The sequence below is a fragment of the Nannobrachium achirus genome (genome assembly GCF_963921795.1).
Source record: "Nannobrachium achirus genome assembly, chromosome: 24".
In the NCBI taxonomy this organism is placed as follows: Eukaryota; Metazoa; Chordata; class Actinopteri; order Myctophiformes; family Myctophidae; genus Nannobrachium; species Nannobrachium achirus.
In genome coordinates, this window is record NC_137831.1 from 38972622 (window position 1) to 38999253 (window position 26632).

Sequence of the window (26632 nt, forward strand, 5' to 3'; positions counted from 1 at the left end):
TAACTAACTGCACATGTAGCCACAGACTAACACCAGTCTAAAATCCATACGTTTTGAAATTCATCTGGATAAATGCACAGCTAATCTGCAATGATGTATGGGCCAACAAGTGGACTTCTCCTGGTTCTCCATAATACAACAGCGCATAGACAAGAGAGTGCTACTTGGGTGCTACATGCAAAAGTGTGAGTGCTATTTTTCTCCATCAAACATTTTTAGAATCAGCCTCTTTAGGGTTCGTTTTTCTCCTCCTTGCCCCCTTGAAAGGAAAAACATAATTTTTACCCACTTCTTTTCACATGTAATTCTGTGTTGTGCAATAAACTTGCAGTGTTATAAAGTAACTTTCTTTTGTAGGTATTTGTACTTCTCTGATCCAAATATTGTACTTTTACTCCACTACAATTATTTTAAAACTTTACTTACTAGTTACTTTGCAGATATAAATGATTATATTATAAAACATTATGTTAATCTACTTTAGCCCTATTTTATACCTAGACTATTTGAACATAGCTGATTTTAGCTGATCTACAACACGTTCGCGTTGCGTTGCTTTGCGAGCTTGTAGATTGGCTTGACCAATTTTTATGCCAATATCTTCGTACTTTTATTCAAGTACATTTTGAATTCCAGACTACTACTTGTAATGGAGTATTTCCACATTGCAGTATTGATACTTTTACTTAAGTAAAACATGTGAGTATTTTTTTCCATCACTGTGCACATGTGTCTTTTCCAGTATTCCAGCAAGCTCTAATCCCAGCGCGTCTTTAATGTATTAGATCAGGGGTCTTCAACATGGGGTCTGGGACCCCTAGGGGGTCCTCAGAGTTACTACAGGGGGTCCTCCAAATCTTTGTGTGATAGAAACTTGTTTTCTCCTTTTTTATATGAACCACTTGAACCCTAGCATCCATATTCTGAGAACTTTAGCCAAAAATAGCAGATCTACAAGCTCACAACGCCTCGCGCTGCAAGGCGTTGTGAGCTTGTAGATCGGCTATTTGCAGCAAAGAGGTTTGGTGTAGAGGGGAAAAAGAGCAGACTACTGTAAGTACAGAGTGAAAGGTCAAGTTTATTAAGTATTGACGGTTCAAGTGGAAGTATTTGAAAACACAAACCCAAAATACACTGATGATTGTGCTGTCAAACGATGAAACTATATGTAATCTATGAAAAGGTTGTGGGGGTCCCTGCTTCATCCCTCTCTCAACTAAGGGGTCCTTGGCCTGAAAACGTTGAAGACCCCTCCCTGTATTAGATTTTAACGTTGGCTATTCAAAAATGATGTAGCTGATGTAACCCTTTCACCGTAGGTGAAATTGCAGCGTGATTATTATTTCCTTCCAGGACGTCAATTTGGAGTCGGGCCGGTCCCTGCAATTGGTTCGCAATATTGGGTCAAGTCCCTTGTTGCATGTTTTGGAGTGCTTTCACAAACCCGCTTTCTGTGATTGCTACCAATTAAGATGATATATTTCCAAAATAACGTCAGTAATAATGATCTCCTTAAGAAGTTGCACCCAAGTCCCATTCCAAATCCCAGGCATCTGCTTACGCTGATTTCAAAGAGGATGAAAACAGCTTCACGTCATCCTAATTAATGACTATGATGATATAAACCTGTGATAACGATGTGAAGGTGTTAACTGGAATGGGGTTTCACATCAAAGAGGTTGAAGCTGTGACTTTCCTCTTGCACCCCGGATTTGAACCTGTGTGTGTGCGCCAGAGCTGAAATTTGTAAAATTTTTGTTTGATAGTGTAGATATTCAGGAAAGGGGGAGAGAGGGACATGGAGAGTGACACATAGCAAAGGTCGTCGGGATCGGGATTCGAACCAGCAGCCGAGGTGACAAACAGACAAAGCCAGTTGTAAGAGAGGTTTGCGCCACTCAAAAAAAAAAACTTTTAACAGCCATTCATTCAGGCTTGCTCCAGGATGAAATGACTGGGGCAGATAGGAAATGGCATAGTTCTTATATTGTAAAACAATATGTACATACAGTAAAACCAACTGAGGGTGCCCTGCCGGCCCCCTCTGGCACCCCTGGGCAACGGGCTTGCATTCATTTGAAAACAGATATGCCACAAAAAGCACTTCCTGCACATTCTGACACTGGTTTATATGCAGGCCAGGGGGTCATCAACATCTCTGTAAACAGACAAATGTGTCCATGGCAAGACTTGTCCTTGGCATTTTCTTTTTAATTTTGTTTTTACATAACATTATTATGTTCTTATTTTGGCCTTAGACCCATGTATTGAATGTCATGTCTCCAGGTTTTCTTCTGAATATGTATGTCAGTGGTTTAAATACCCCCATAACTCTGAGAGTGTACAAATGGAACCAAATGGACCATTTGTTTCCATTTTTAGACTCTCAGAGTTAGAGACCTTTTGGACCGTCTTCAAGCAACCCCGAAGGTCCCTCAACCAACTTTTAAGGACCACAGCACAAGTAGTATACATATAGGGATATAGCTCTGATTTTGGTAATATTTGTATGTCCATGACTAAATTAGAATTTTGACAAAAATGTCCACCACAAGCTGGCATGACAATGAACCCTGTTCTTATTTCATTAGCCTTATAGCATAATAATGTCATTTTTAAGGTTTTCACTAAAGAAGAAATATGCACTTTAAATGCGTGTTACATTCAGAAATCATTTCTGCCCAAGCCACAAGTTGACTTAAGAGCATCTTCTGCCTAAGTCATTTTGGGATGTATGTAACAAGCGTTCTGATAGGGTGAGGACAAAGGCAATAAGGCAGAATGAAGCAGCAGTGTTAGGAGAGTAGAGTTGGGCACACAATGTCAATTTGGCCAAAACATTTCTTGGGCAATTATGCTATGAGGCTAATGATTTCTAAAAGAAAGGGCAGAGAGAGACGAATACCATCTGTCCTTTTTTCAGCTTGCCTTGTTTCCACACCCTGTGCCATGCAATATGACGTCCTTCCTACCAGTGTTGATTTCGTAGACTAAAACTATGGCGAAAATGTTTTGTCGACTGCGTTTTTTTCACTGACAAAAACGAAATAAAAACTAAATAAAAACTAAGCTGTGATGACTAAAACTAAGACTAAATATATTGACAATTTCGTCAACAAAATAAAAACTAGACTAAAACCTTAGGGAGCGACTAGAAAAGAGTCATTTTATGTTTGGTTGCTCTCAGGTGTTGCGTGCTGAAAATAGCCGATCTACAAGCTCACAACGCGTCGCTATAAAATCAGCCATTACGATACCATCAAGGCCTGCCAAAATACATTTTAGTTGACTAAATCAACTGTAGATTTAGTTGCCTAAAATCTTATGATATTTAGTCGACTAAAATAAGACTAAAACTAAAACTTTTCAGGTGACTAAATTAAGACTAAAACTAAAAGACATTTTATTCAAAAGACTATGACTAAAACTAAATCAAAATTTGCTGTCAAAAACAACACTGCTTCCTTCCTGCTTGTTCACACAACACGCAGATATAAATCCGTCACCCTCTACACTAAAACCTGTGTATTCACTGGTGTAGAACTCCTGCTTCACTGCTTGATAGATGATGTAGCAGCGGCAACTTGATAGATGTTCGCTATTGACTAATTTATCTAGATCTAAATGCTGCCTTAATCCCCTTGTCTCAGACCTTGCGATTATTGAACTGGACTGACGGACGTACAGTACTGTAGTTTTCCCAGAGCATGATATCTTGATGTTCGAATAGCTCAGCTGTAGGTGATAGTATATTGTATGAGACATAGGCGGACTTTGCCATTTGCCCTAGGGGGGTAGGCTTGAGCAGCAACATGCCAATTGTCAACCCCTCAACACTAACTTATCACACTGTCCAACTACTGTTATTCATTGTGTCCACAAGACCACTAGTGTACCAAATAAAACACAAGTGCAATTATGTGTGGTTAGAGCAGTGTCATTTTACAAATTGTGTTCATTATTAAGTAAAATAGCTACTTTCATTATTGGTAACATAACCAACCATAACAAACCATTTGATAATCTCAGCTATCATTTCTAAATGGCTGCAAAACATTTTTTTTTGATGCAGGACAATAATTATTGTAATTTAATTTATTTTTAAGTAACGAACAATAAGGTAATATCAGTGAATAATAACTTAAAGAATAGATATTTCTACATTTTAAACCCCTTTTTAATTATTTTTCAAGCCTAATATGTGTAATCTTTGTGTACAGTTCGGATATTGCAGGTATGTTCAGGTATATCCATAGTCTGACAACCCCCATTCTTAGCAATGCTATCTTCAGAGAGAGAGAGGCTCTGATCACTTAACATTCCAATCAATCAACTTATTGTCGCCAGCTGGTCTCTGTGTGATGGGGAGAAACCAGTGACTATTAGTTGGTTAATTCTTTCAAAAATCATAACTCTTGACAGGAATGGGCTAGAGACTTACTTTTTTTTTCTAAATGCTCAGAAATGCCTGGGGGGTGCAGTGCACCCCCTGCACCCCCATAAAGTCCGCCCATGGTATGAGAGGATTGTGTTAAGAACGTTTCGCGGCAACAAGCTAATAATCCTACATAATGGGAAACCCATAGTGCCAATTTTCCGCTGCGTTTTGCCATAGCAATGTGTTTTCCTCAGCGTTTTGCCATAGCAATAGGTGTGTGTGTGTGTAGCCATATTACATCACCAATTACATCCTAGACTTATATCCTAGTCTTTTTCCTCAGCGCTTTGCCATAGCAATGTGTTTTCCTCAGCGTTTTGCCATAGCAATGTGCGTGTGTGTGTAGCCTGTATCACATCACCAATTACCAATTGAAGACGTTATGCAAGCACGACCACCGCTTCCATAGGAATGTTTTTGAATTTTTTGAATTAATAATGAAATAATGAAAAAAATGTAGTAAACTAGAAATAATTGGTATTTACTCGTGACCCATAAACAAGGGTCCGCGACCCACAAACAGGTCCTGACCCACTGTTTGAGAAACGCTGACATATAGTAAACGGAACGAAAACATATGGACGCTGCGATAGCGTCACTCTCTCTTCAGAGAGGGAGGATAAGCTGTGACTCCTGCTTCCATAAAAGGCCGCCATTATCTCTGCTCACGTCTCCCTTTGTGCAGAGCCGCTTTAGAGACTGTCTCATTCAGACGCAGTTTAGCTCTCACACAATGGGACCCATATGAGGGTGAGCAAGCGTTACCGTGTTTGTTTGCACGCACGCATGTACACACACACAGGGGTGTCACACCAAATTCTGGGCCCTGGGTACAAGGATTCACTGCGGTCCCCCCATGAATGTTCTTCATATAGGGGGAGGGGGTTTAACCAATTTTGACTGGGAATGCATTATTATGCGTTATGTTGTGCTTTAACTATTGAGAAAATAGCAGATATACAAGCTCACCGAGCTTGTATATCTGCTATTTTTGAAAAATCTTGAAAAATCTTTGAATATTTCCTTGTTTCTATGTCAGTTTCTATGTTTCTATGTAACCTTTTCATGTGAAGAACCCCCAAAATGATATGTATTTGGCCACTGACCCCCATCTCGAAATATAGTTCCAGGAACCCCCCAGAAGTAAAATTTGAGTTTTATTTGAGATCTACAAGCTCGCAGCGCGGCACCGAGTGCCGCGCTGTGAGCTAACTCAGTCCCACTCCCCAGCCCCCCCCCCCTTGTGACGCCCCTGCACACACACGCACACACACATGCACGCACAGGGAATCAGGGATGCACGACACGTGCACATGTGCACTCATGAAGTGAACGCACACAGATACAATCCCCACCTCCTCATACGAGCAAAAATGTCCTTTTCTTGCCAGAAAAGGACAATGTTTCCTTTTCCTACGATGCTACCGCTAACCCCCCACCCCTCTCTGTTTCATATGATGTCGGCGTCTTAATCGTTTCAGTTAATCTGATTACATAATGGTCAGTTTCAGTACACATCAATCCATGTTCGCCTAATGAGACCCAGTAGTGCTATATGCATGCATATGCACACACACACGCACGCACGCACGCACACACGTACGCATATATGCGCACGCACGCACGCATATATGCGCACACACACGCACGCACAGACATTTGTATTAATATGCTGGCGAGGACATCAACATTTTAGGATGGCAAATTTTATGAATGGCATAAAGATAATTAGTTTGTGGTTTCAACACTATAACTCTAAAGCCTAAAATAGCTGATCTACAACCTCACAACAACAGTGTATATAACGACTCACGCATGCGTCTATGCCGAGCGCGCAAGTGGCACCACACAAAAGCAGCCCGGACGGATGCACATCGAAAAAAAGGCACAAACTCAGTATTGTGAGCTTCTAGATTTGCTATTTCCGATGCTTGACACAATCCACAACCAAGCATAAATGGGGCATAAAGACACACTTTTCATAACAAAGGCAGTGTCAGGCTGTGTCAGGAAGGCCCTGTCAATTACTTTAAGTAAGCCTTGCCAAACCATTAGGCCCATAGAGCAGGAGCCCATGTCGTGTTCAGTTTGATGTAGGCCTACAATTACAGTACCTGAGACGAAAAGCAGTCTAAGTCCATATTGAAACATTTTGAATATAGATATTTTTTTGATTTACCAGACTGTTACCCACAAACTAGACGTTTTTAATCTGTTAAATTCTTAATGCACTCCCCCCCTCATTTTGTTGAATTAGATTTTTTTTAACTTAACTCATATATATTAGGAATTATAAGACATAATACTTATGGAAAGTGGAAAAAACAGTTAATCTCCAACAGTTTGTGGAACAACAGTCTGTACAAGCAATATTCAGCAGACAAAGGGAGCAGATAACATTAAAACAGACAATTGAACAAAATGAGGGGGGAGTGCATTAACAATTTAACAAATTAAAAATTACTAGTTTGTGTTTTACAGTCTGGTAAATAAAAAAAAATCTATATTAAAAAAAAATATATATATGCACTAAAGCTGGTTTTTGCGTTTTTCGGGCCAAATATCGGACTGAATTTCGGAGCACGCAAATAAAAAAATCAACCTCACGTTATGTCAGTCACGTTTGCACACTGCCGCCCGTTTCGCACACCGCTCGGTCCCTTGCTCTCTCTATCTCTCTCTCTTTCCTTGCCATGAAAAACGCATTTCGCAACGAAAAACGCAGCAGTGTGCAACCACCTTTAGACTGTTATTCGTCTCAGGTAACAGCCCCTGGACACAACGCTAGAATGTCGTAGGGACTTACCCCCAATCTAACCCTTGATGCTGAGTGCCAAGCAGGGAGGCACTGGGTCCCATTTTCTTTGGTATCCGTATGACCCGGCCGGGGATCGAACCCGAACCTCCCAGTCTCTTAACCACAAGGCCACTGAGCACAATTATTACACAATCGCAATTATTTTATATCTTTTCAATTATTTAGCATAATTGACATATTCGTTTCCATACAGAAAAAGGTTCATACTTTTTGAATGTAACATTTCCAAGATTTGTTCTTTTAGGCATTTTATGCCTTTATTGATAGGACAGTAGACTGACTGAAATGGGGAAAGAGATGGGGAGTGACATGCAGCAAAGGTCGTCAGGATCTGGACCTGGAAAATTAGCAGATCTACAAGCTCACCAGCGCATCACCATGACACATAGATTTGCTATTTTCGATGCCTGACACGATGCACAACCGAGCATTGCGTCGGGCATAAAAGATGTATGCTTGCCATAACACCGATAGACAGCGTGAGGCTGTGTCAGGTGCCTTGTACTCTTACAGTACAGGACCATGGGTTGAAATAGACTTTGTCACATTCTGTCTCCCTTTGTAGTGTTTTACAAACAGAAAGCTAAACTAACTGTGCATTTTAGTCACGCCGTGACCCCTGGCTGTGTTCTCAGAGGACAGTCCCACTAAAAATAGGCATTAAAAAGACAGCTCCTGCATCGTCCAGGATTGATGTTCCTTTCATCGCTTTTATTCAGCAACTTTTACAAATCTCAACTCTAAAACTCCTCAACTTTTTTACTGGAATGCAGTATTGTTTTTAGAACAGTGGCCGCAGCTTAGCCAAAAAAAAAAGCTTGTCGATTTGCTGGCATTGCTGAATGAAGGAGATTCAAGATTGAGTACATTATTGCCATATCAACATGATCGATTTGGACATTTGTATGACTTTTGACGGAGGATTATGAAAGTCTGACGTCTTATTAGTATTACTCCGACAACATGGAGGTATTTATCCCAGGCTAAACATAGGGGAACATCTTTGATTGATTGACTGACTGAAGAATTTATTAGAAGTTTGCATAGGAAAAGGTACAGTTTCATGACAGTACAGTTCAATGGTACACGGTCAACTAAAAGGATACTCAGGAAAGCACATGGTTTATTTAAACTGAGATCCTTTTTAAACTTGAATGACAGATGATACAACAGTACTATGCAGAATACAAATTGGAATTTACAATAGAAGGGTCAGGGGGAGGTAAGGTTACGTTTTTAAAAGTTTTTGCTCTATACAAGCTCACAGCATGTCACGATCCAACATGTCATGAGCTTGTAGATTGGCTATTTTTGAACTTACGATTTACGCCTAACATGCGACAGTTGGGAACAACCTGGTTAAGTCTGTCTGTATGTGTTTTATAAATGTTGAACAGACGAAAAGAATCAACAAGAGCTGCTTGGGACTTGATAATAACTAAGTATCCCTTGCAAACGCAGCTTCTTTTTTGTTTCATTTCCTGAAAAGTCCTAACAGTTTTGGACGTTTCCGCCCGGCGGCGACGTTACGCACAGCATTTCAGATGATCAGATGATGATCGGAGATCAAGGCCTGTTATGAGTTCCTGCTGTTCTGCCTGCTCAGCAGAGTTCTAGCCTCACGCTCCCTGATTAAACATGGAGGAGCTGCAGGGACGTGCAGAGAAAGTTAGAGAGGCAGGGGCTGACGTTTCGAATAGGGCCTTTGGTGAAAATATTGAAAATAGCAGACCTCCAAGCTCACAACGCGTCGCACTGCGACGCGCTGTGAGCTTGGAGGTCGGCTATTTTCGGTGCTTGATACCACACTAAGCTAAGCATAATCACGGGAGGGCAATTCTTTCAACATAAGATGCTGCATTCAAGTTCAGGAGAGTTTGGACAAGGCAGTTCTCTTGAATGCTGCCTCTGGGTATGGCATGGAAAGAGGAAATGTGCGTTTCTTTCACCATAGTAACTAAAAACTGCATCCATGGTCTGGAGAGGGCACTTTTTACAGACGGATAAAAGGATAGGGGCTCAAGCCCCCTTTGTCTATGTGTGCACGTGCCTGACTAGCAGACCCAGAGGTCTGTGGGTCTGCGTCAGCCCATTAAAGGGGCATACCACTCATTTTCAACATTGAACTATGTCATTAATATACCTTAGAGTTGTTGTGTGGAAATAAGAAAAAGGTCCTTCCCTTCTGTGTTGCCTAGAACTGGAGATTTCTTTTTTTTTTTTTTTTTTTTTTTTTTACTTGAACAATATACAATTTACAAAATATTCAGGTATTCAAATAGCACAAATAGACCATAAAAACATGACAGAACTGGAGAATTGATTGTGGGGTCATGTTATCAGTGACATCATGAAGATGTACTCTGCAGGCCAAAGAGTTTTCATTTTGGACGTTGTCAGGCTGACTTTGTTTACATCCCTCTTCTATTCTTTTATATGGAATCCATATAAAAGAATAGAAGAGGGATGTAAACAATACAGTAAATTTACCCCCATTCATTCCGGATGGGGACCCGAATGCATTTGGGTCCCCTTCCGGAATCAATGGGGGTAAATTCATTGTACTCACATTTTTGTTCTAGGAATGCGACAAAAAACTAAAAATATTATTGAGCTCAAGTCTCCATGGCATGAGTAATCAATAGAAAAAAGTCATTTCAGTAGTTCTTAAACTTTTTTGTCTGTCAACTGATTTGAAAGCATTTTCTTCTTCCTCCTCCACAGTGTTTTAATATCTTACTCAACCATGTCTTATGACTGTATAACCATTACAGAGTTGGATGGAACAGCCTCAACTAATGTGAGATCACATCCGTATAAGAGTCCAGATCATCATTTAGCTCCTTCTAATGCGTTCCAGTCAGTTGGAGCAAGACAGTCACTGAGCATAATTATCTGTATCTTATCACTGTCTGACAGCCCTCTTGGCTCTTGCACAGTTAGATGGCTTTCAGTGTGGGCCGATACGGCCAGACACGGTACTTGTGAATGAGAAAAGAAACAACAGGACTGTGGTCTGAATCTCCAAGGGGAGCTCTCATTACAGTGGAATAACACCGTTATCTCTGAATGGAGTATCACTTTCACCCCTGGTAGCTGTATGTAGTGTTTTGCCCCCTAAACCTTGGCAATGCTCTAGCTCAGGGGTGCCCACACTTTTTTGACTTGAGAGCTACTTTTAGAATGACCAGCTCAACATACCCACCCCAAAGAAAATAATTACCTGAGGGGGCTTTGGAATAGCGGCACTGGCGTTACATAGGACAAACTCACTGACTGGAAATGGGAAATAGTGGGGGGGGGGGGGGGGGGGGGGGGTCTTCATCCCATTCTGTATGGAAGTTGTGGGTTTTTGGGTTCTTTGTAATGCTACTGACTCTTGAAAACGAAACATTGCATTGGGGGTTATGCTTACTCTAGAAGCCATGAAGGGAGCTGACAATCCCTTATTGATGTCAATCAATCAAGTCACCTTAATTCAAGAGACACCAAAAAGAGGGGTTTTGTGGGCTTTATATATTTTTAGGGGCATGTCAAGTGGTCTACCTGCACAGCCTTTGTGATCTACTGGTAGATCACCATCTACCTTTTGGGCACCCCTGCTCTAGCTCCTTTCGGAACCTCTCCCTCCGCTATATAGCTCAGAGATGAGGTTCCTCGCAGTTGCATGCCCAAATGCCCGACAATAGTTCGCCATGCTTACAAGATTCTTACCTTTACCGCACATCGTATCCAAAAAGTAAAGATTGCGTTCTCGTCTCTCAGATGTATACTTATCAGCCAGTTCCTTTTTTCTCGCCTGACCGCTTACTGGCGAATCATTTCTGGCAACACAGATTAATGGCCAGTCATGCCTTGCGCATTACTGCTTACGTAAGGTTTTATTGGGAAATTAATGGATAATAATGTGCGTGCGGCTAATAGTTTGAATATACTGTAGTAAGTAAAGTACTTGTCAAAGCACATCATTATTTGCGCATAGCAATTTGTGTCTATAATACAATATTGATATTGATACTGTGGCAGCGGAAAGCTAGGCCTATTTAAAAACTGCAACATTGCAAGGGTTCAACAACAAAAAGGAACCATTTTCCCAGGCAAAAGTCAAAACCACTATATTTGATTGAACGGTGCACAGTTTACACACTCTCTAACACAATTAAAAAAACAAACCCACACAGAGAAAACATCACGTTGCCATACTGTAGTGCGCCATCTTGCATCTCAGTTAATCCCTCTGCAGTCAGTTATTTGCTGTTTCTTGTTTCTTTAACATATCAAGGATTTAAAATGATGTGTGAACTCCACTCGCACTCAATCGAGGTAATATGTATTGCTGGTAAGGCTGCCTGTGAGTGTGTGATGCAAATTGTTTGAAAAAAGAACATCTGTGCTCCGTGGACGGTCCCTGGAGAAATAAACAGAAATAATTATACCGTGTAGCTCACAAGGAAAGACAGGTGCTGTAGCAGCAGCAGTAACACTCATCCTATTGGTGCAAAAATAATTCCGTAGCTCATAGATTGAATTCAATTAGGGCTGGGACTTAACTAATTAATTACATAAAAAAAGAAAGAAAAGAAAGCACTTATTTTTTTTTATTGATTGTATTGATTAGACACAAATTGCTATACGCAAATAAAGATGCAAATTGACAAGTACTTTACTCACTACTGTATATATGCAAACTATTTGCCTCTTTATTTCAGAAAACTAGATATACAGGAAATATAAATGTAGACACAATATCAGTGAAATAAAAAAAATATGATATTTTCGTTAGATTTACATTATATATATCGTAGTTTTTGGGTGGAAACCTTGTATGTCCAAAACTGTTCGTTTTGTATTTATCATTTTAAAAATGATTTAAACTAGTGAAAATAGCCGATCTACAAGCACACAACGCCTTGCGGTGCGAGGCGTTGTGTGCTTGCAGATTGGCTATTTTCACTAGTTTCATACAACAGTCTTGTGTGAAGGCGTTACTTTACGAAAAACGTGTACATTTGAAACTTGGATTGATTGATTGGTTGATTATTTTATTAGACAAAAATGGAGAAGTATAGTCAATACAATAAAAAAATGTAGTACCAGTACAATACAGTTAAACAACCTGCCTAAAAGGAACATCCCAAATAGGTCCTTTTATGGTCTTCTTTACGTCGGAAGTCCTGCCTTGTATCTCCCGTTCGGAGATACAAGGTTTCTGCGTGACAGTGGCGATATATAATGATACTGGTGGTCAAGTCAGTTCAAGTCAGTCAGTTTTAGCAGTGGAAACTCGGGATGGGTGATATGAAATGTCTGTCCGATATCAATGTCCAATACAGTTAACTCATTTACCGCCTCTCCCGATAGTCCAGAGAAAATCCTTATGTTCCTCTCCGCCGGGCCCGATAATCCTGAGACTTTAATATGCTTTAATCACTATGAAACACCCTCGGAAAAGGGCTTCCGGTCGCATTTCCGTATCCTGTTTGATCGGTTTCTGTAACCGGTCGGGGGCGGGTCCCCCGGATACGCGTTAGCTTCCATGTAAACAGTAGTAGAGGCAGCTCAGCGATGGAAACGTCTTTTTTCAATGGGATTTTTTCATTTGAAAGCTGTGATCGGGTGTACACACGCCTAGTACATGATCCGTGCACAGATCGTGCTGTTATGGTTGCTGTTATGGACGATAACCGATATTTATAACCGATGTCTATATCATCTCATTCTGTATTTAAAAAAGCATAATACTTTTGGCCGTTCTGAAAAAGGCATATAAAAACAGAATCTGAAAAAGCAATGCCTCCAAATATAGGGATGCACCGTTACTGGAATGTTGGCCCAAAATCCAAATCCCAACACAAACAGCTTGAATGTAGTATTTCTATTTAAAAATGTTCCAACTCTTTAAAGGCCCTTTTGAAAGCGTCCCCAGAAAACACTGAATCCGCAGCCTTCATCATCACAAAAGGCTTTTTTAGGCTTTTAAAAAAAAGAATAGGTTTGATACCAATATTGCATTTTAAGGCCAGCACAATGACAGATTAATTGCCCATCCCTTAAAAAAAATCAACGCCTATGCTGTGCAGAATAAAAAGAAAGGAAAAAAGAGCTGGCAAAAGACTGATGCTTTGGGCAGAGGGGAATTTGTTGGGAGTTCAGATGAGATCCATTTACTTCTCCCTACTTCTACTTCTCCCCACCCGGGCTGTAGTTTGTGACGTGACAACCAGTAAATGGAAAGTGAGAGTAGTCGAGAGAGAGCAAGAGTGTGGGGTGTGAAATTTGTGAATAGTTATCATTGCATTTTAGATTTTGTGATTATCTACACATGAGGGCGGTGCGTGTACGTGTGTCTAGGGATGGGATGATACGCGATATTATCGTTAATCGTGATAAAAAACACTCACCATAATCGTATTGTGGAGATTTAATTTATCGTGATATCGTCCTCCCGTCATGCACTGGGATCAATTCACCTTTTATTTGCCGAGCTGCATATCCGGTACCACTTAAACCCTCTATAATTGGTAAAAGGTACTTATATTATACGTACTTGATAGTCTTTTTTTCACTCTCTATCAAATGTCTTTGCCAAAAAATAGCCGATCTACAAGCTCACAACGCGCCGCAAAAGCGACGCGTTGTGAGCTTGTAGATCTGCTATTTTTTGGCAAATGTTCTGCCTCAGGATAATGGATTTTGATTATCGTGATAATATCGTTAATCGCGAGGGTGGTATGTGTGCGTGTGTGTGCCTGTGCCATGCATGTGTGTGTGTAGCAGAAACAGATGGTCATGCCCTAGACCAGGTGGGCCATGGGACAGCTCTATCGGCCGCGCAGCCTCCACTCTGCAGTTACAATGTGAGAGTCTCTCCTCTCCAACGTTTGTCATTGTCAGCGGTGTTGCAGCACAGTCTGGTCTGCTCCACTGTGGCTCTCTCATCCTACACTGCTGAGGCCTTAATGGAACCAGGCAACAGCTGAGACATACAAGGATTCCACTGGACACATTGCCGCCATTAATGCTATAACGCGTCAATTGGTCTTTTCATTGTTCCGCACCCGGGAGTGATGCTGGGACCTCCTATGATCCATCGGGAGATGACGTCATCCGAAAATCTTTTTGTCGGCCCAGGCCAGGGGCGTCACAAGGGGGGGAAAAGTGGGACTGAGTTACTAGGGCCCAAGGTGGAGGGGCCTTAATTATTTTATATTTTAGCTACAGTATTGAAAAGATATACAGATATACAAGCTCACCGAGTGCCGCGCTGCGAGCTTGTACAGTAGATCTGCTATTTTTGAAAACTCGTGAAAATGTCGTGCAAATCTTTGAATATAATGTATTTTTTAAGCGAACATTTGTAACTCAAATTTTGCTTCTGGGGGGGAATTAAATATTTTGAGATGGGGTCTGTGGCCAAATATATATCATTTTGGGGGTCCTTCACGTGAAAAAGTTTGAGCACCGCTGACATAGAAACATAGGTTTTTCAAAAAACCTTAGAAGGTATTCAAGATTTTTCAAAAATAGCCAATCTGCGAGCTTGTATATCTGCTATTTTTCAATGGTTAAAGCACAAAATGTGAATCCTTGTACCTACCCAGGGCCCAGAATTTGGTGCAACACCCCTGCCAGTGACCTAACAACGTGTTAGGGTCACGGTTCAATTTACTGGTACGACAACAACAACAATGTCTGACTAACATGTTTTCATGTATTCATTAATTATTGACATGCAAATCAACATCGTGTAAACACTGTTGGCTATGGTTTACGGTCTATAGCTTGAGGGTCTTCCTTGCCCGCTCGGCACAAGCTAATTGGCCCAGGGGCTCTGTGGGTCGTTATGCATCCCTGGGGATTTGTAGCCTTGCCTCCGGTCAGAATGAATTAAACACATGCATTTCCTTTTGGTTAAAGTAGTCTAGATATGTTTGTGGTATATCACAATTTAGCTTTTTAGTTTGTTTAAATATTTATGTCAACCACATTAATGCTGGCATGCCTATTTTGGACTATTTATTTTCAGAATGTGTTCAAAAAGAATTGGTCTATTTTCTTCAAACAAACAAACACAAATAGCTCTTCCCAACCGATCATGCATCGCGATGCATTTTGTGCTTGTAGATGAGCTATTGTGGCTTTTTTGTCGTACAAAGAAGTATAGAGCCGGATTAGTTTAGAAAATGTCTCTGTTCTTTTAAAAGAAAAACATTGATCCGTCATCAGGGGCTTCAGTGGTTCTCAAAGTGGATTCCAGGGACTCTGTGGGTTCCTTTAAGGGCGTCTAAATTGACCCATACAAGTCTGTAACTCTGACAGTGTACACATGGAACCAAATGAACCCTATAACGGGTTCATTTGGTTCCATTTGTACACTGTCAGAGTTAAGGGGAGACCTTGAAATGTGAAAGTTTGAGAAACACTGCAATAGACACACGCCGGTTCCTGCAAGCACCATACGATAGTATGTCACAGAATGAAATGAATGGACACACTCGCGTGTGGCTGACCCAGCTCATGCAAACTTATATGGGTTTATGGCCCAGGAGTGGATTCTAGTTCTGTTATGCTGGGGTCTGTTTGCAGCGTGAGAAAAAAATAAAATAAAAAATCAATGAGGGGGGGAAAAAAGAAGAAGCCGAGCCTGGAGTTTTCTGTAAAATCGATGTTGGGTTTGTGAATGTGTGGATTAACGAGTTCTGTCCTCTGCTCCTGTGTCTCTGTAGGTGATCTATGCTCTCAACACCAAAAACGATGAACACGAAGAGGAGATCGAATCTCTCAAAGAGGCCCATGAAGACGAGGTAACCCCACACACACACACACACACACACACACACACACACACACACACACACACACACACACACACACACACACACACACCTCCCGAAAAACTGAATCCCCATAAACTTTTATTTTCATACCTTAGTATTGCCAATTACTTTCACCCCCTTTTTTCAGCCTCAAATTGATAGTTTATGTGAGGAAATGTACAGAAAACAGGGAGAGAGAAATGGGGAGAGACAAAGACATGCAGTAAAGGTCGCTGTGATGCACATTATGTCAGCCTTCATTAGAGCCTATACAGTAGGTGCCCGGATCGCATATATATATATATATATATATATATATATATATATATATATATATATTTATATTTATATTATATATATATATATATATATATATATATATATATATATATATATATAATATATATATATATAATATATATATATATATATATAATATATATATATATAATATATATATATATATATATATATATATATATATAATATATATATATATATATTATATATATATATATATGTCACGGTTTGATAGAGAAACAGTACGATCGAGAAACGGAGCGCTCGTCGTGCAGCGCGGGGCGGAACAAGCGGTCGCTTTGATCCACAACAACGTAGCGTCGGCAGGAATGACAACGCCTCACCCCACGGAGGTTCGGGTTAGGGTTAGGGTTAGGCATCGTTTTACTGAGGTTAGGGTTAGGGTTAGGGTTAGGGTTAGAGTAAGGCATAGTAAGCTAATGGCTAAACACTGCCGAGCTTGGCTAGTAAATAAAGAAAGAGAGTCGCAAACGAGTGACGTCAGCGCCTGCACTAGTGAATGGCTGTCGTCGCCATCTGGTGGTGATTAGTGTGTGGTGAACGACAAAACAAGCGCTCTTACAATGAACGTACTGAGTTACCCAAACGTACTGTAACATATATATATATATATATATATATATATATATATATATATATATATTACCGGTTTGGTTGAATGCTTGATTCTGATTGGTCGATCGCTGAAATCAGCTGCCTAATCAACGGCTCAGAGCACCTGCTGCAGTCAGGCTGCACTGTGTGAATTTAGTGCCGTATCCAACATGTCAGCCATGTAAACAAACACACAGCGACATTTACAACTAATCGTTGCTCTCAAGAATGTTTTTAAAAACATTTGAGGTGAGAAATAGACAACGCAGTATCAGAAAATGGATTCTATTTGATCAGCACTTCCTTGTTTTCCAAGGCGACCGTGTTGCGCTGGGGGGGATGCCCAGCGCAACACTTGTGGAATACTTTCAGCCGTCTGTAAACAAGGAAATACTTTGTTTTGTTTTTAGTTTTGAGTCAAATTATTAATTTTATTTATTAGCCTGGTAATACGTGCTATAACGTCTTGCTGCTTGGTCATTATGGCTTATATGGACACTTCAGGCTGGTAATTCCCCTCGGCTGTGCCTCTTATTATCAGCCTGCTGTGTCCATATAAGCCATAATGACCAAGCAGCAAGATGTTATCGCATACATACTGTATATATCTACAGAATTCTCAACGGGTATGAAAATTAAGGCCCGGCCCTAACTGGGCCCTAACTTGGCCCTACTGGACCGCCGTGAGGCTCTGCCCGGCCCGAACAACTACCATACTTTTAGGCCCAAAAACCAGAGAACCCCGTAAAGGTGTCATTATGCGCTTAATGTCTTCAAAGTCACGCATTCCAACAAGCTTTGAACAAAATGAACACTGGTATTTTTACCCGCGCGCCACCTGAACGCTACACCTTTTAATATCACGTTGTGATGTGTGGTGTGTTCACACTGACACCTTCCTGTCATTATTCTGATCAAGAAACCAGTTAAATACAGGCTGCTCAGTGCTGAATTCAGCTGGGAGTTTTCAGTGTTACTTGGTTAAAATGAGCGTTGGTTTTCATTTTCAGAGCGGAGTGTTTTTGTCACATATATCCTCACGTGTCTCTTTTTAACTCTTGAGTTCTCTCTTTTTGAATCCATTAATAAGACTTGGAACCACTATAACCATTGTTATACTCTACCTATTAAAACATAGCAGTTTTTTTAAATCGTGAAAATTTGTGCAAGTCTTTGAAAATTTGAAATCCTTCTATAGTTTTTAAAAAAATGTTTCTATGTCAGTGGTGCTCAAACTTTTTCATGTGAAGGTATTTGGCCACGGACCCCCATCTCAAAGTATTTAGTTCCAGGGACCCCCCAGAAGCAAAATTTGAGATACAAATGTTCGCTTAAAAAATACATATATTCAAATATTTGCACACATTTTCACGACTTAAAACAGATCTACAAGCTCGCAGTGCGGCACCGAAGCTTGGATATCTGCTATTTCTCAATAGCCAAAGTTGGGGGGGCCTTAATTAAGGCCCCTCCACCTTTGGCCCTAGTAACTCAGATTTTTTTTTTATAGTTGGAACATAAAATAAAGGTTTAGTCGTTCCAATTCTTAATGGATTATTTTTTTGTGCAAATCTTTGAATATATATATATCAGAGATTGCGTTAGACCGGGAATTGCCGGATTTGACCGATTTTTTATGGCCAAGACCGAAAAATAAAATTCCTCCCGGACATCCTGACCGATTGAAAAACCAATGGTCATTTATCATTATCGCCGTCTGCTCCTCATGCGCAGGCTGCCTGCCTCTCTCTCTCTCTCTCTCTCTCTCTCTCGCTCTTTCTCTCTCTCTCTCTCTCTCTCTCTCTCTCGCTCGCTCGCCCGCGCGCTCCCCCGTTCTCTCTCTCTCTCTTTCTCTCTCTCGCTCGCTCATTTCAGTGTCAGTTTGCGATGCACGCACAGCATGTAAAGCCATGGGAATTAAGGAATGCACGCACGGTCAGCAATCAACCCATAAACAAACATTATACACTTGATTGAAGTTATGAGGAGAGGAGATGGAGTGGAGACAGTAGGAAGAACAAAGCCTTTTCAACTCTCCCAAAGTTGCATAACATGGACGCACTGTCACCACTCGACAGTGAGTATTGGATTAATTGCTGGCCAGATGAATATCAACCTTTTCATTATTCTGAAGTCAAGACATGGTATTGTATTGTTGGCATGAAACATGATGCAACAGAAAGACGTTGTTGTGAAAGCAGTGTGCGTGTGCCACATGCAGACAGCCTGCGCGAACAGCGCGATTAGTCCAATATAATTAATTCCCTTATGCAAGATTGAAGCGTTTTTTTCTTTTTAGCCTATACTTTTTCATTCAATTCGTTTTCAGTCCCAACTATGCAGTAGGCCTAATACTTTAACTGTTGCTATTGGCTGTTTGTGCACCTGCTTGTAATGTATGCATTAAAATGATTATGTCCGGTATATTCTTCAGATGTCCGGTAAATTTTAATCATGCCGGTCACGGTGACCGGCAGTTAAAAATCCTAGCGCAATCACTGATATATATATATATATATATATATATATATATATATATTATTTTTAAAGCGAACATTTGTAACTCAAAATATTTCTTTCTCAGAAATATTTTGAGATGGGGGTCCGCAGTAAAATACATAGAATTCTAGGGTGTCCTTGACATGAAAAAGTTTTAGAAGACATTTATAGATTCGGGTCAAAAATATTCAAAAATATGACTTGCACACATTTTCAGGACTTTTCAAAAATAGCAGATCTACAAGCTCGCAGCGCGGCACTCGGTGCCGCGCTGTGAGCTTGTATATCTGCTATTTTTTAATAGTTAAAGCATCAAATAATGGTCAAAGTAATAATTTGCTTTAAATAGTTTTTGTTGGTCACAGTCCCGGTGCGACTCCAGAACACGTTTTCCACCGTGACAAAAGAACACGGCAGCGTGCCAACTCATTTATGTTTTTTTTCCCCCTCTATGATGATGCTGCCACCACAGGACTTACTAATAATAACCCGTGTGTTTGTGTATATCTGTGTTTTAATTGGGTCTCTGTGTGTACAGTATGTAGCAGCAGAATAATCTCCTTGGGATTCATCATGAAAATAGCAGAACAACAGTTCCTAAGCCCATACATAATTATTCCTATCCTAACTGTAGAATTTCCTTCTACTATAACTGATGTTTCTGTAATATATGCCCCATGGGCCTATACAATTTCTTACTACTAATAGTCCGTAGTAGTTCAGAATATCTATTTTATACTTTGACTATTTGAAAATAGCAAGATCTGTAAGCTCCAACCAAGTGTGCTCTTACGCTATACAAAAACAGACCCTTTTTGGACTGAAATAATGTCCATAAAGACTGCCTGCCGATGTCTGACCGGACTAATAATCCTAAAGCGTGGCCATCAGTTGAGTTCTTGACCACTGTTTACTGATGCTATAGGTAGCTGGTATATATTACCGTGCATCATGAGATTGTAGATCTATTCTGCACAAATTTGATTTCATGCACACCACAGAGTCTCATGGTTTGAATCCACCGTGTGCCGCTTGGTAAAATCTTTCCCAAGCCGTCGACTGTTTGCTATCTTGGGAGTGAAAATTTGTTTGGAATAATGACTACATTTTGGAGAAAAAGAGGTAAAAAAGCACACAAAAAGGGAAGAGAATAAAAGGAAAATGTATTAGGTACGCCCTGGTTAAAGTTTTTAACCCACTCACTCCCATTTTTCCTTTATCGTATGTGTGTGTTTTTCTCACGCTCAGGTTCAACACATCGTCACGGAGACCCGCGACAAGATCATGCAGTACAAGAGCAAGATGGCCGACGAGGCGGACCTGCGGCGCCGGCTGGCCAGCCTGGAGGAGTCTGTGGAACTCCACGAACACATGAAGAGACAGGTCAAACTACATAAACACATGAAGAGACAGGTCAAACTACATGAACACATGAAGAGACAGGTCAAACTATACACAAACTACATGAAGATACAGGTCAAACTACATGAACACATGAAGAGACAGGTCAAACTACATGAACACATGAAGAGACAGGTCAAACTACATGAACACATGAAGAGACAGGTCAAACTACACAAACTACATGAAGAGACAGGTCAAACTATACACAAACTACATGAAGAGACAGTTCAAACTATACACAAACTACATGAAGAGACAGGTCAAACTATACACAAACTACATGAAGAGACAGTTCAAACTATACACAAACTACATGAAGAGACAGTTCAAACTATACACAAACTACATGAAGACACAGTTCAAACTATACACAAACTACATGAAGAGACAGTTCAAACGACACAAACTACACGAAGAGACATTTCAAACTACACAAACTACATGAAGAGACAGGTCAAACTACAGGAACACATGAAGAGACAGGTCAAACTACACAAACTACATGAAGAGACAGGTCAAACTACATGAATACATGAAGAGACAGGTCAAACTACAGGAACACATGAAGAGACAGGTCAAACTACATGAACACATGAAGAGACAGGTCAAACTACATAAACACATGAAGAGACAGGTCAAACTACAGGAACACATGAAGAGACAGGTCAAACTACAGGAACACATGAAGAGACAGGTCAAACTACACAAACTACATGAAGAGACAGGTCAAACTACATGAATACATGAAGAGACAGGTCAAACTACATGAACACATGAAGAGACAGGTCAAACTACATAAACACATGAAGAGACAGGTCAAACTACATGAACACATGAAGAGACAGGTCAAACTACATAAACACATGAAGAGACAGGTCAAACTACATAAACACATGAAGAGACAGGTCAAACTACATAAACACATGAAGAGACAGATCAAACTACAGGAACACATGAAGAGACAGGTCAAACTACAGGAACACATGAAGAGACAGGTCAAACTACACAAACTACATGAAGAGACAGGTCAAACTACATGAATACATGAAGAGACAGGTCAAACTACATGAACACATGAAGAGACAGGTCAAACTACATAAACACATGAAGAGACAGGTCAAACTACATGAACACATGAAGAGACAGGTCAAACTACATAAACACATGAAGAGACAGGTCAAACTACATAAACACATGAAGAGACAGGTCAAACTACATAAACACATGAAGAGACAGATCAAACTACATAAACACATGAAGAGACAGGCTAAACTACATAAACACATGAAGAGACAGGTCAAACAACATAAACACATAAAGAGACAGGTCAAACAACATAAACACATGAAGAGACAAGTCAAACTACATAAACACATAAAGAGACAGGTCAAACTACATAAACACATGAAGAGACAGGTCAAACAACATAAACACATGAAGAGACAAGTCAAACTACATAAACACATAAAGAGACAGGTCAAACTACATAAACACATGAAGAGACAGGTCAAACTATATAAACACATGAAGAGACAGGTCAAACTACATAAACACATGAAGAGACAGGTCTTCCTTTACTGTTAAATTACTATCCTTTACTGTAAGCTACACAATCAACATGAAAAGACAGGTCAAACTACACAAGCTGCATGAAGAGACAGGCCAAACTCCACGGACACTTTGGGGATTTTTCAAGTGGGTCCGGAATAGGTTGAGACCCACCGATCCAATCTGTAGTTTTACTTGTATTTGGTCCTACCAGCTCAGTGGCCTTGTGGTTAGAGTGTCCGCCCTGAGGCTGAGAGGTCGGGGTTCGATCCCCGGCCGGGTCATACCAAAGGCTCTGAAAAATGCTTGGAGGCACTCAGCATCAAGGGTTGGATTGGGGACATACTAGCGTCATGTCCAGTTATATCAAGCTGCCTCACGCTACAGAAACAGGAGATAGGCTCCTGCCCTATGGGCCTCATGGCTCGGCAACGCTTATTCATTACTATTATTATTTGGTCCTTATATTCACTGCTGGCGTTTCATTTCTGTGACGGTCATTTACAGCTTGACGAGGAGAAGCTTAATTTAATTCGGCTTGGTTTTAACATGATACAATTAGTTCCGCTTGGTTTGTTTTAGTCACAGAACTGGAATTGGATGGAAGTTGCGTTCAGCAGCCTGTCTTATTTGGCTAGTAGTTACATACACCAGTACACCATTATAATGTGTTTTTTAAATCCTTTTTAAGTTATACTTGGGCTTCACATCCTGTTGTGCACCGAAAATATTTGATCTACAAGCTACAAGATAATAAGTGTGACGTTGATCGGTGGGAAAGCAAGGTAATACATCAATACATCAACATCAATACATCAAATGCATATGGTCATTGAGGGTAGGCGGAAGCTAGGGAGTGAGTCTGTTGTTCCAAGTTTATCCCAAGGAGTTTGGGGGGCTAGGAGGGCGAATTGTCTAGGACAAGTGCATTTTTGTCCTGGGGTTTAGCGAGGGTTCTGTCTGCATCCCTGTGTTACTGTAGGTGAACTCATTGCTTCACGACAATCAACAATTTCATGGAGAAATATAGTTTTTGCCACAATAATACTGGCTGCACATTAAAAACTATTAATATAGGAATCATTATCAGGAAGGAAAAACTGGTATTGGTATCTCTATCTCTAACAACACAATGGCTGTGAACGATAGATTTGAACTGAAATGCTGAACTTATCGCATTCATTATCAAGGTAGTGTATTGCAGAATTTGTGCGCACCATGCAGATCTAGTCTTAAGATGACGGTCGCCCTTGGCTGAAATTTGTTGGAATGTATTATTTTTTAATGACTCGACATGAATCCCTAATAAGGTTTTTTTTTTCTTTCTTTGTTTCATTTCCGTTTTGAATTCCAAAGATACAGTATATGGGTAAAAAAAAACTAACAATAATGGCAAACGTTTGCTTATGTTGAGACTTCTTTGCATTACTAAGCTCCCTGTTTAAGTGAATTTTAAGTCGGTAGAACTGAATTCTGCTCCGTCATTAGTATTACTTGTGTAAGAAAAACGGCGTATTTGAAATCCAAACCGGTCACTCCTGCTTTAGACTAGTTTACAGTACCAAGTCTTTATAACTTTATGATGATTTTCTTGCGCACTTGGGTGCGTGCATGTGTGTGCGAACGTGTGTGTATGCGTATAATGTTTAATGTGGGCCATTACAATAGTGAGCTGTTTCTGACACAACCACCACACAAATGGCGAATATAGCAGATCTACAAGCTCATAGTGGGTTATGAAGTGAAAATTACGAATGTTTTATGTTCTTCTGTATGTTCATCATCCTCGTCAGCATGGCTCACTTCACATGGGTGAGATTTTTAAATGACACGCTGTTATCGCATCGGTACTCGATATCGACCAGTTATTGATATCGGAATCAGTATTGGGAGGGGGAAAAAATTGTATCGGCACATCTCTATCTCTAACAACAATGGCTGAACTTATCTGAAAATTACCACTTGCTAAAGTAAAAAAAAAAGGTTGCCATTTTTTAATTAATTGATTTAATTCTGTTATTTTCAAATTGCAAAAATAGCAGGTTTATTTCCACAGAGCGACACGTGTACAACAGTGTTAATGAACTGACGTTCTCATTGTGGAGCTGTGATGTGTGATGATGACGTGTGTTGAGATGGAATCATGTGAGTGTTGCCAGTAACAAGTTACTTTATATTACTGTGATATTATTACTTTACCCAGTAATGAGTAGTACTACTCTGCCAAAACAGAAAAATTATAGGTCTACCACAGTATGTAAAAAAGAGTACTTATTACATATTACTCTGGTTTTGTTGTCTTCCTTTTGTCCGCATGTCAAACTGGGGGTCCTCGAAATTAAAATGGTTGAGAATCACCTTTATATGGGGGTCCCTGGCTAACATCTTCTCTTATATGGGGGTCCATGGGCTAACGTGAAAACGTTTGAGAACCACTGGACTAAAATTCCAAAATCTGGAAAGAAACAACAAGAGAAAAAAATCTAAATAAATCCATTGTCCAACAGTGTATGTAATGTAAATGTCATTGTCACCTCTGCAGGCCCTGGCAGAGTTTGAGATGTACCGTCAGAGGATGGAGGACTCGCAGCTGTGCACCGAGGCCCAGCACACCCAGAGAGTGGTGTCTATGAGCAGAGAGGTAACACACACACACACACACACGCACACGCACAGACACACTATCTATTCATGTGCACATAATGCAAAACACAGAAAGATAACACAGTTGTTCACAAGACAACCTTGCCGTCTACACACTGCATGCTAACGGAGTCATGGTGGATTTTACAAATAACCACACCTGGTTACAGATGGACTGCTTTTTTTGCATGTGCTACGTGCATGCATAGTGTCTGTTAATTAATTTGACACATACACCAATACCTAATTTCAAGCCATCTTTGTCGGTATGCATACCTCGCATGTTGATATTTCGATGCAGGTACATTTTCTATATATTGCGCAGACCTATTATACACAGACACGCATATTCTAAGCCAGGGGTGGGCAACTTTGATGATGTCGAGGGCCACTATATTTCCACCTTCACTCCAGAGGGCCACATTGCATATTGCTACGTCCTACTTTGTCATTCTATTATCTCATATAAAAGAAGCAAAAATAGCAGATCTACAAGCTATTTTTGCATCTTTTGAATTGGAATCCTGAATTATTTTTTGTTCTTTTTTTATTGGAATTCTGAAATGTAACATTTTGATTCAATTTCAAACGCATTTAGTTATATACTCATGTTAACTGACTATGAACCTATATACAAATACCTACATTGGACATTAAAAAAAATAATAATGCTACTAATATAGACTGACAGAATTAAAGCAGGTCATGTTTGGAATTGTAGCAGCTGAAATCAATAATATAACAGTATTCTGGTATTAACCTGCGGGCTGCATTAAGTGAAGGTTAGGGCCGCTTGTGGCCCCCGGGCCGCCAGTTGCCCATGTATGTTCTAAGCAGTCGTAGCGTCCCAGTCATGGTGCTCAGTGTGGGCGGCGCTGTGCTCAGGTGGAGGAGATGCGCCAGGACTTTGAGGAGAAGCTGCGGGTGTTCGGCCAGGCGCAGCAGCAGTTCCAGGCGGAGAAGCGGCGGGCGCTGGACGAGCTGCGGGGCGCGCACCGCCAGGAGGTGGAGGAGCTGCTCCACAGCCAGCAGCACCAGACCGCCGAGTCCACCCACGACCAGGAGAAACTGGCCGAGCTACACCGACAAGAGGTACGGAGAGGAGAGAGAGAGAGAGGGAGGGAGGGAGGGAAGGGGGCCAGGTGGGAGGGGAGGTGAGAGATTTTTTGATTTTGAACACATTAAAGGTAGGGTAAGTGATTTCACTTAAGTTTCAGTTTCAGTTGGCGGGGGCCTTCCTACAAGGCCCACCCCCTCTCTGTCCTGATTGGAGGAAAACCTGTCGCCCAACAGTTTTGGTGGAGCAACTGAAACTCCTCACGGGATAAGGCTTATGTCCAAATATGGACCAAACACTCTATAGTAACTAGTACTATCAGAACATAGTCCAATTTTGTTATTGTTTGAATGAAATGAAATCATTACCCTACCTTTAACTAGTTCACAGCCAAATCGCCTTCCATCGCCATTTTGAGGAGGGTGAGGCAGCCAGATCGCCAAACGTCGCCTTGGGGATCATTTTCTGATCATTTTGGTATTTTTTTGACATTT

At 40.6% G+C, this 26632-nt stretch overlaps 1 protein-coding gene across 2 annotated transcripts in view; it reads left to right on the forward strand.

Annotated features, from left to right (window-relative positions):
• The first annotated feature begins 66 nt into the window (after positions 1 to 66).
• Positions 67 to 26632, forward strand: part of fam184aa (family with sequence similarity 184 member Aa) — a 123320-nt gene continuing 96754 nt past the window's right edge. Inside the window, exons 1-5 of one of the 2 annotated variants that reach the window (XM_080720288.1) lie at positions 67 to 185; positions 15983 to 16060; positions 20735 to 20869; positions 24981 to 25079; positions 25946 to 26173. In XM_080720288.1, coding sequence (XP_080576414.1) covers positions 20771 to 20869; positions 24981 to 25079; positions 25946 to 26173 — 426 coding nt within the window. In that variant the 5' untranslated portion in view covers positions 67 to 185; positions 15983 to 16060; positions 20735 to 20770. The remainder of the gene's footprint in view (positions 186 to 15982; positions 16061 to 20734; positions 20870 to 24980; positions 25080 to 25945; positions 26174 to 26632) is intronic. The other variant, XM_080720289.1, reaches the window with a different exon arrangement.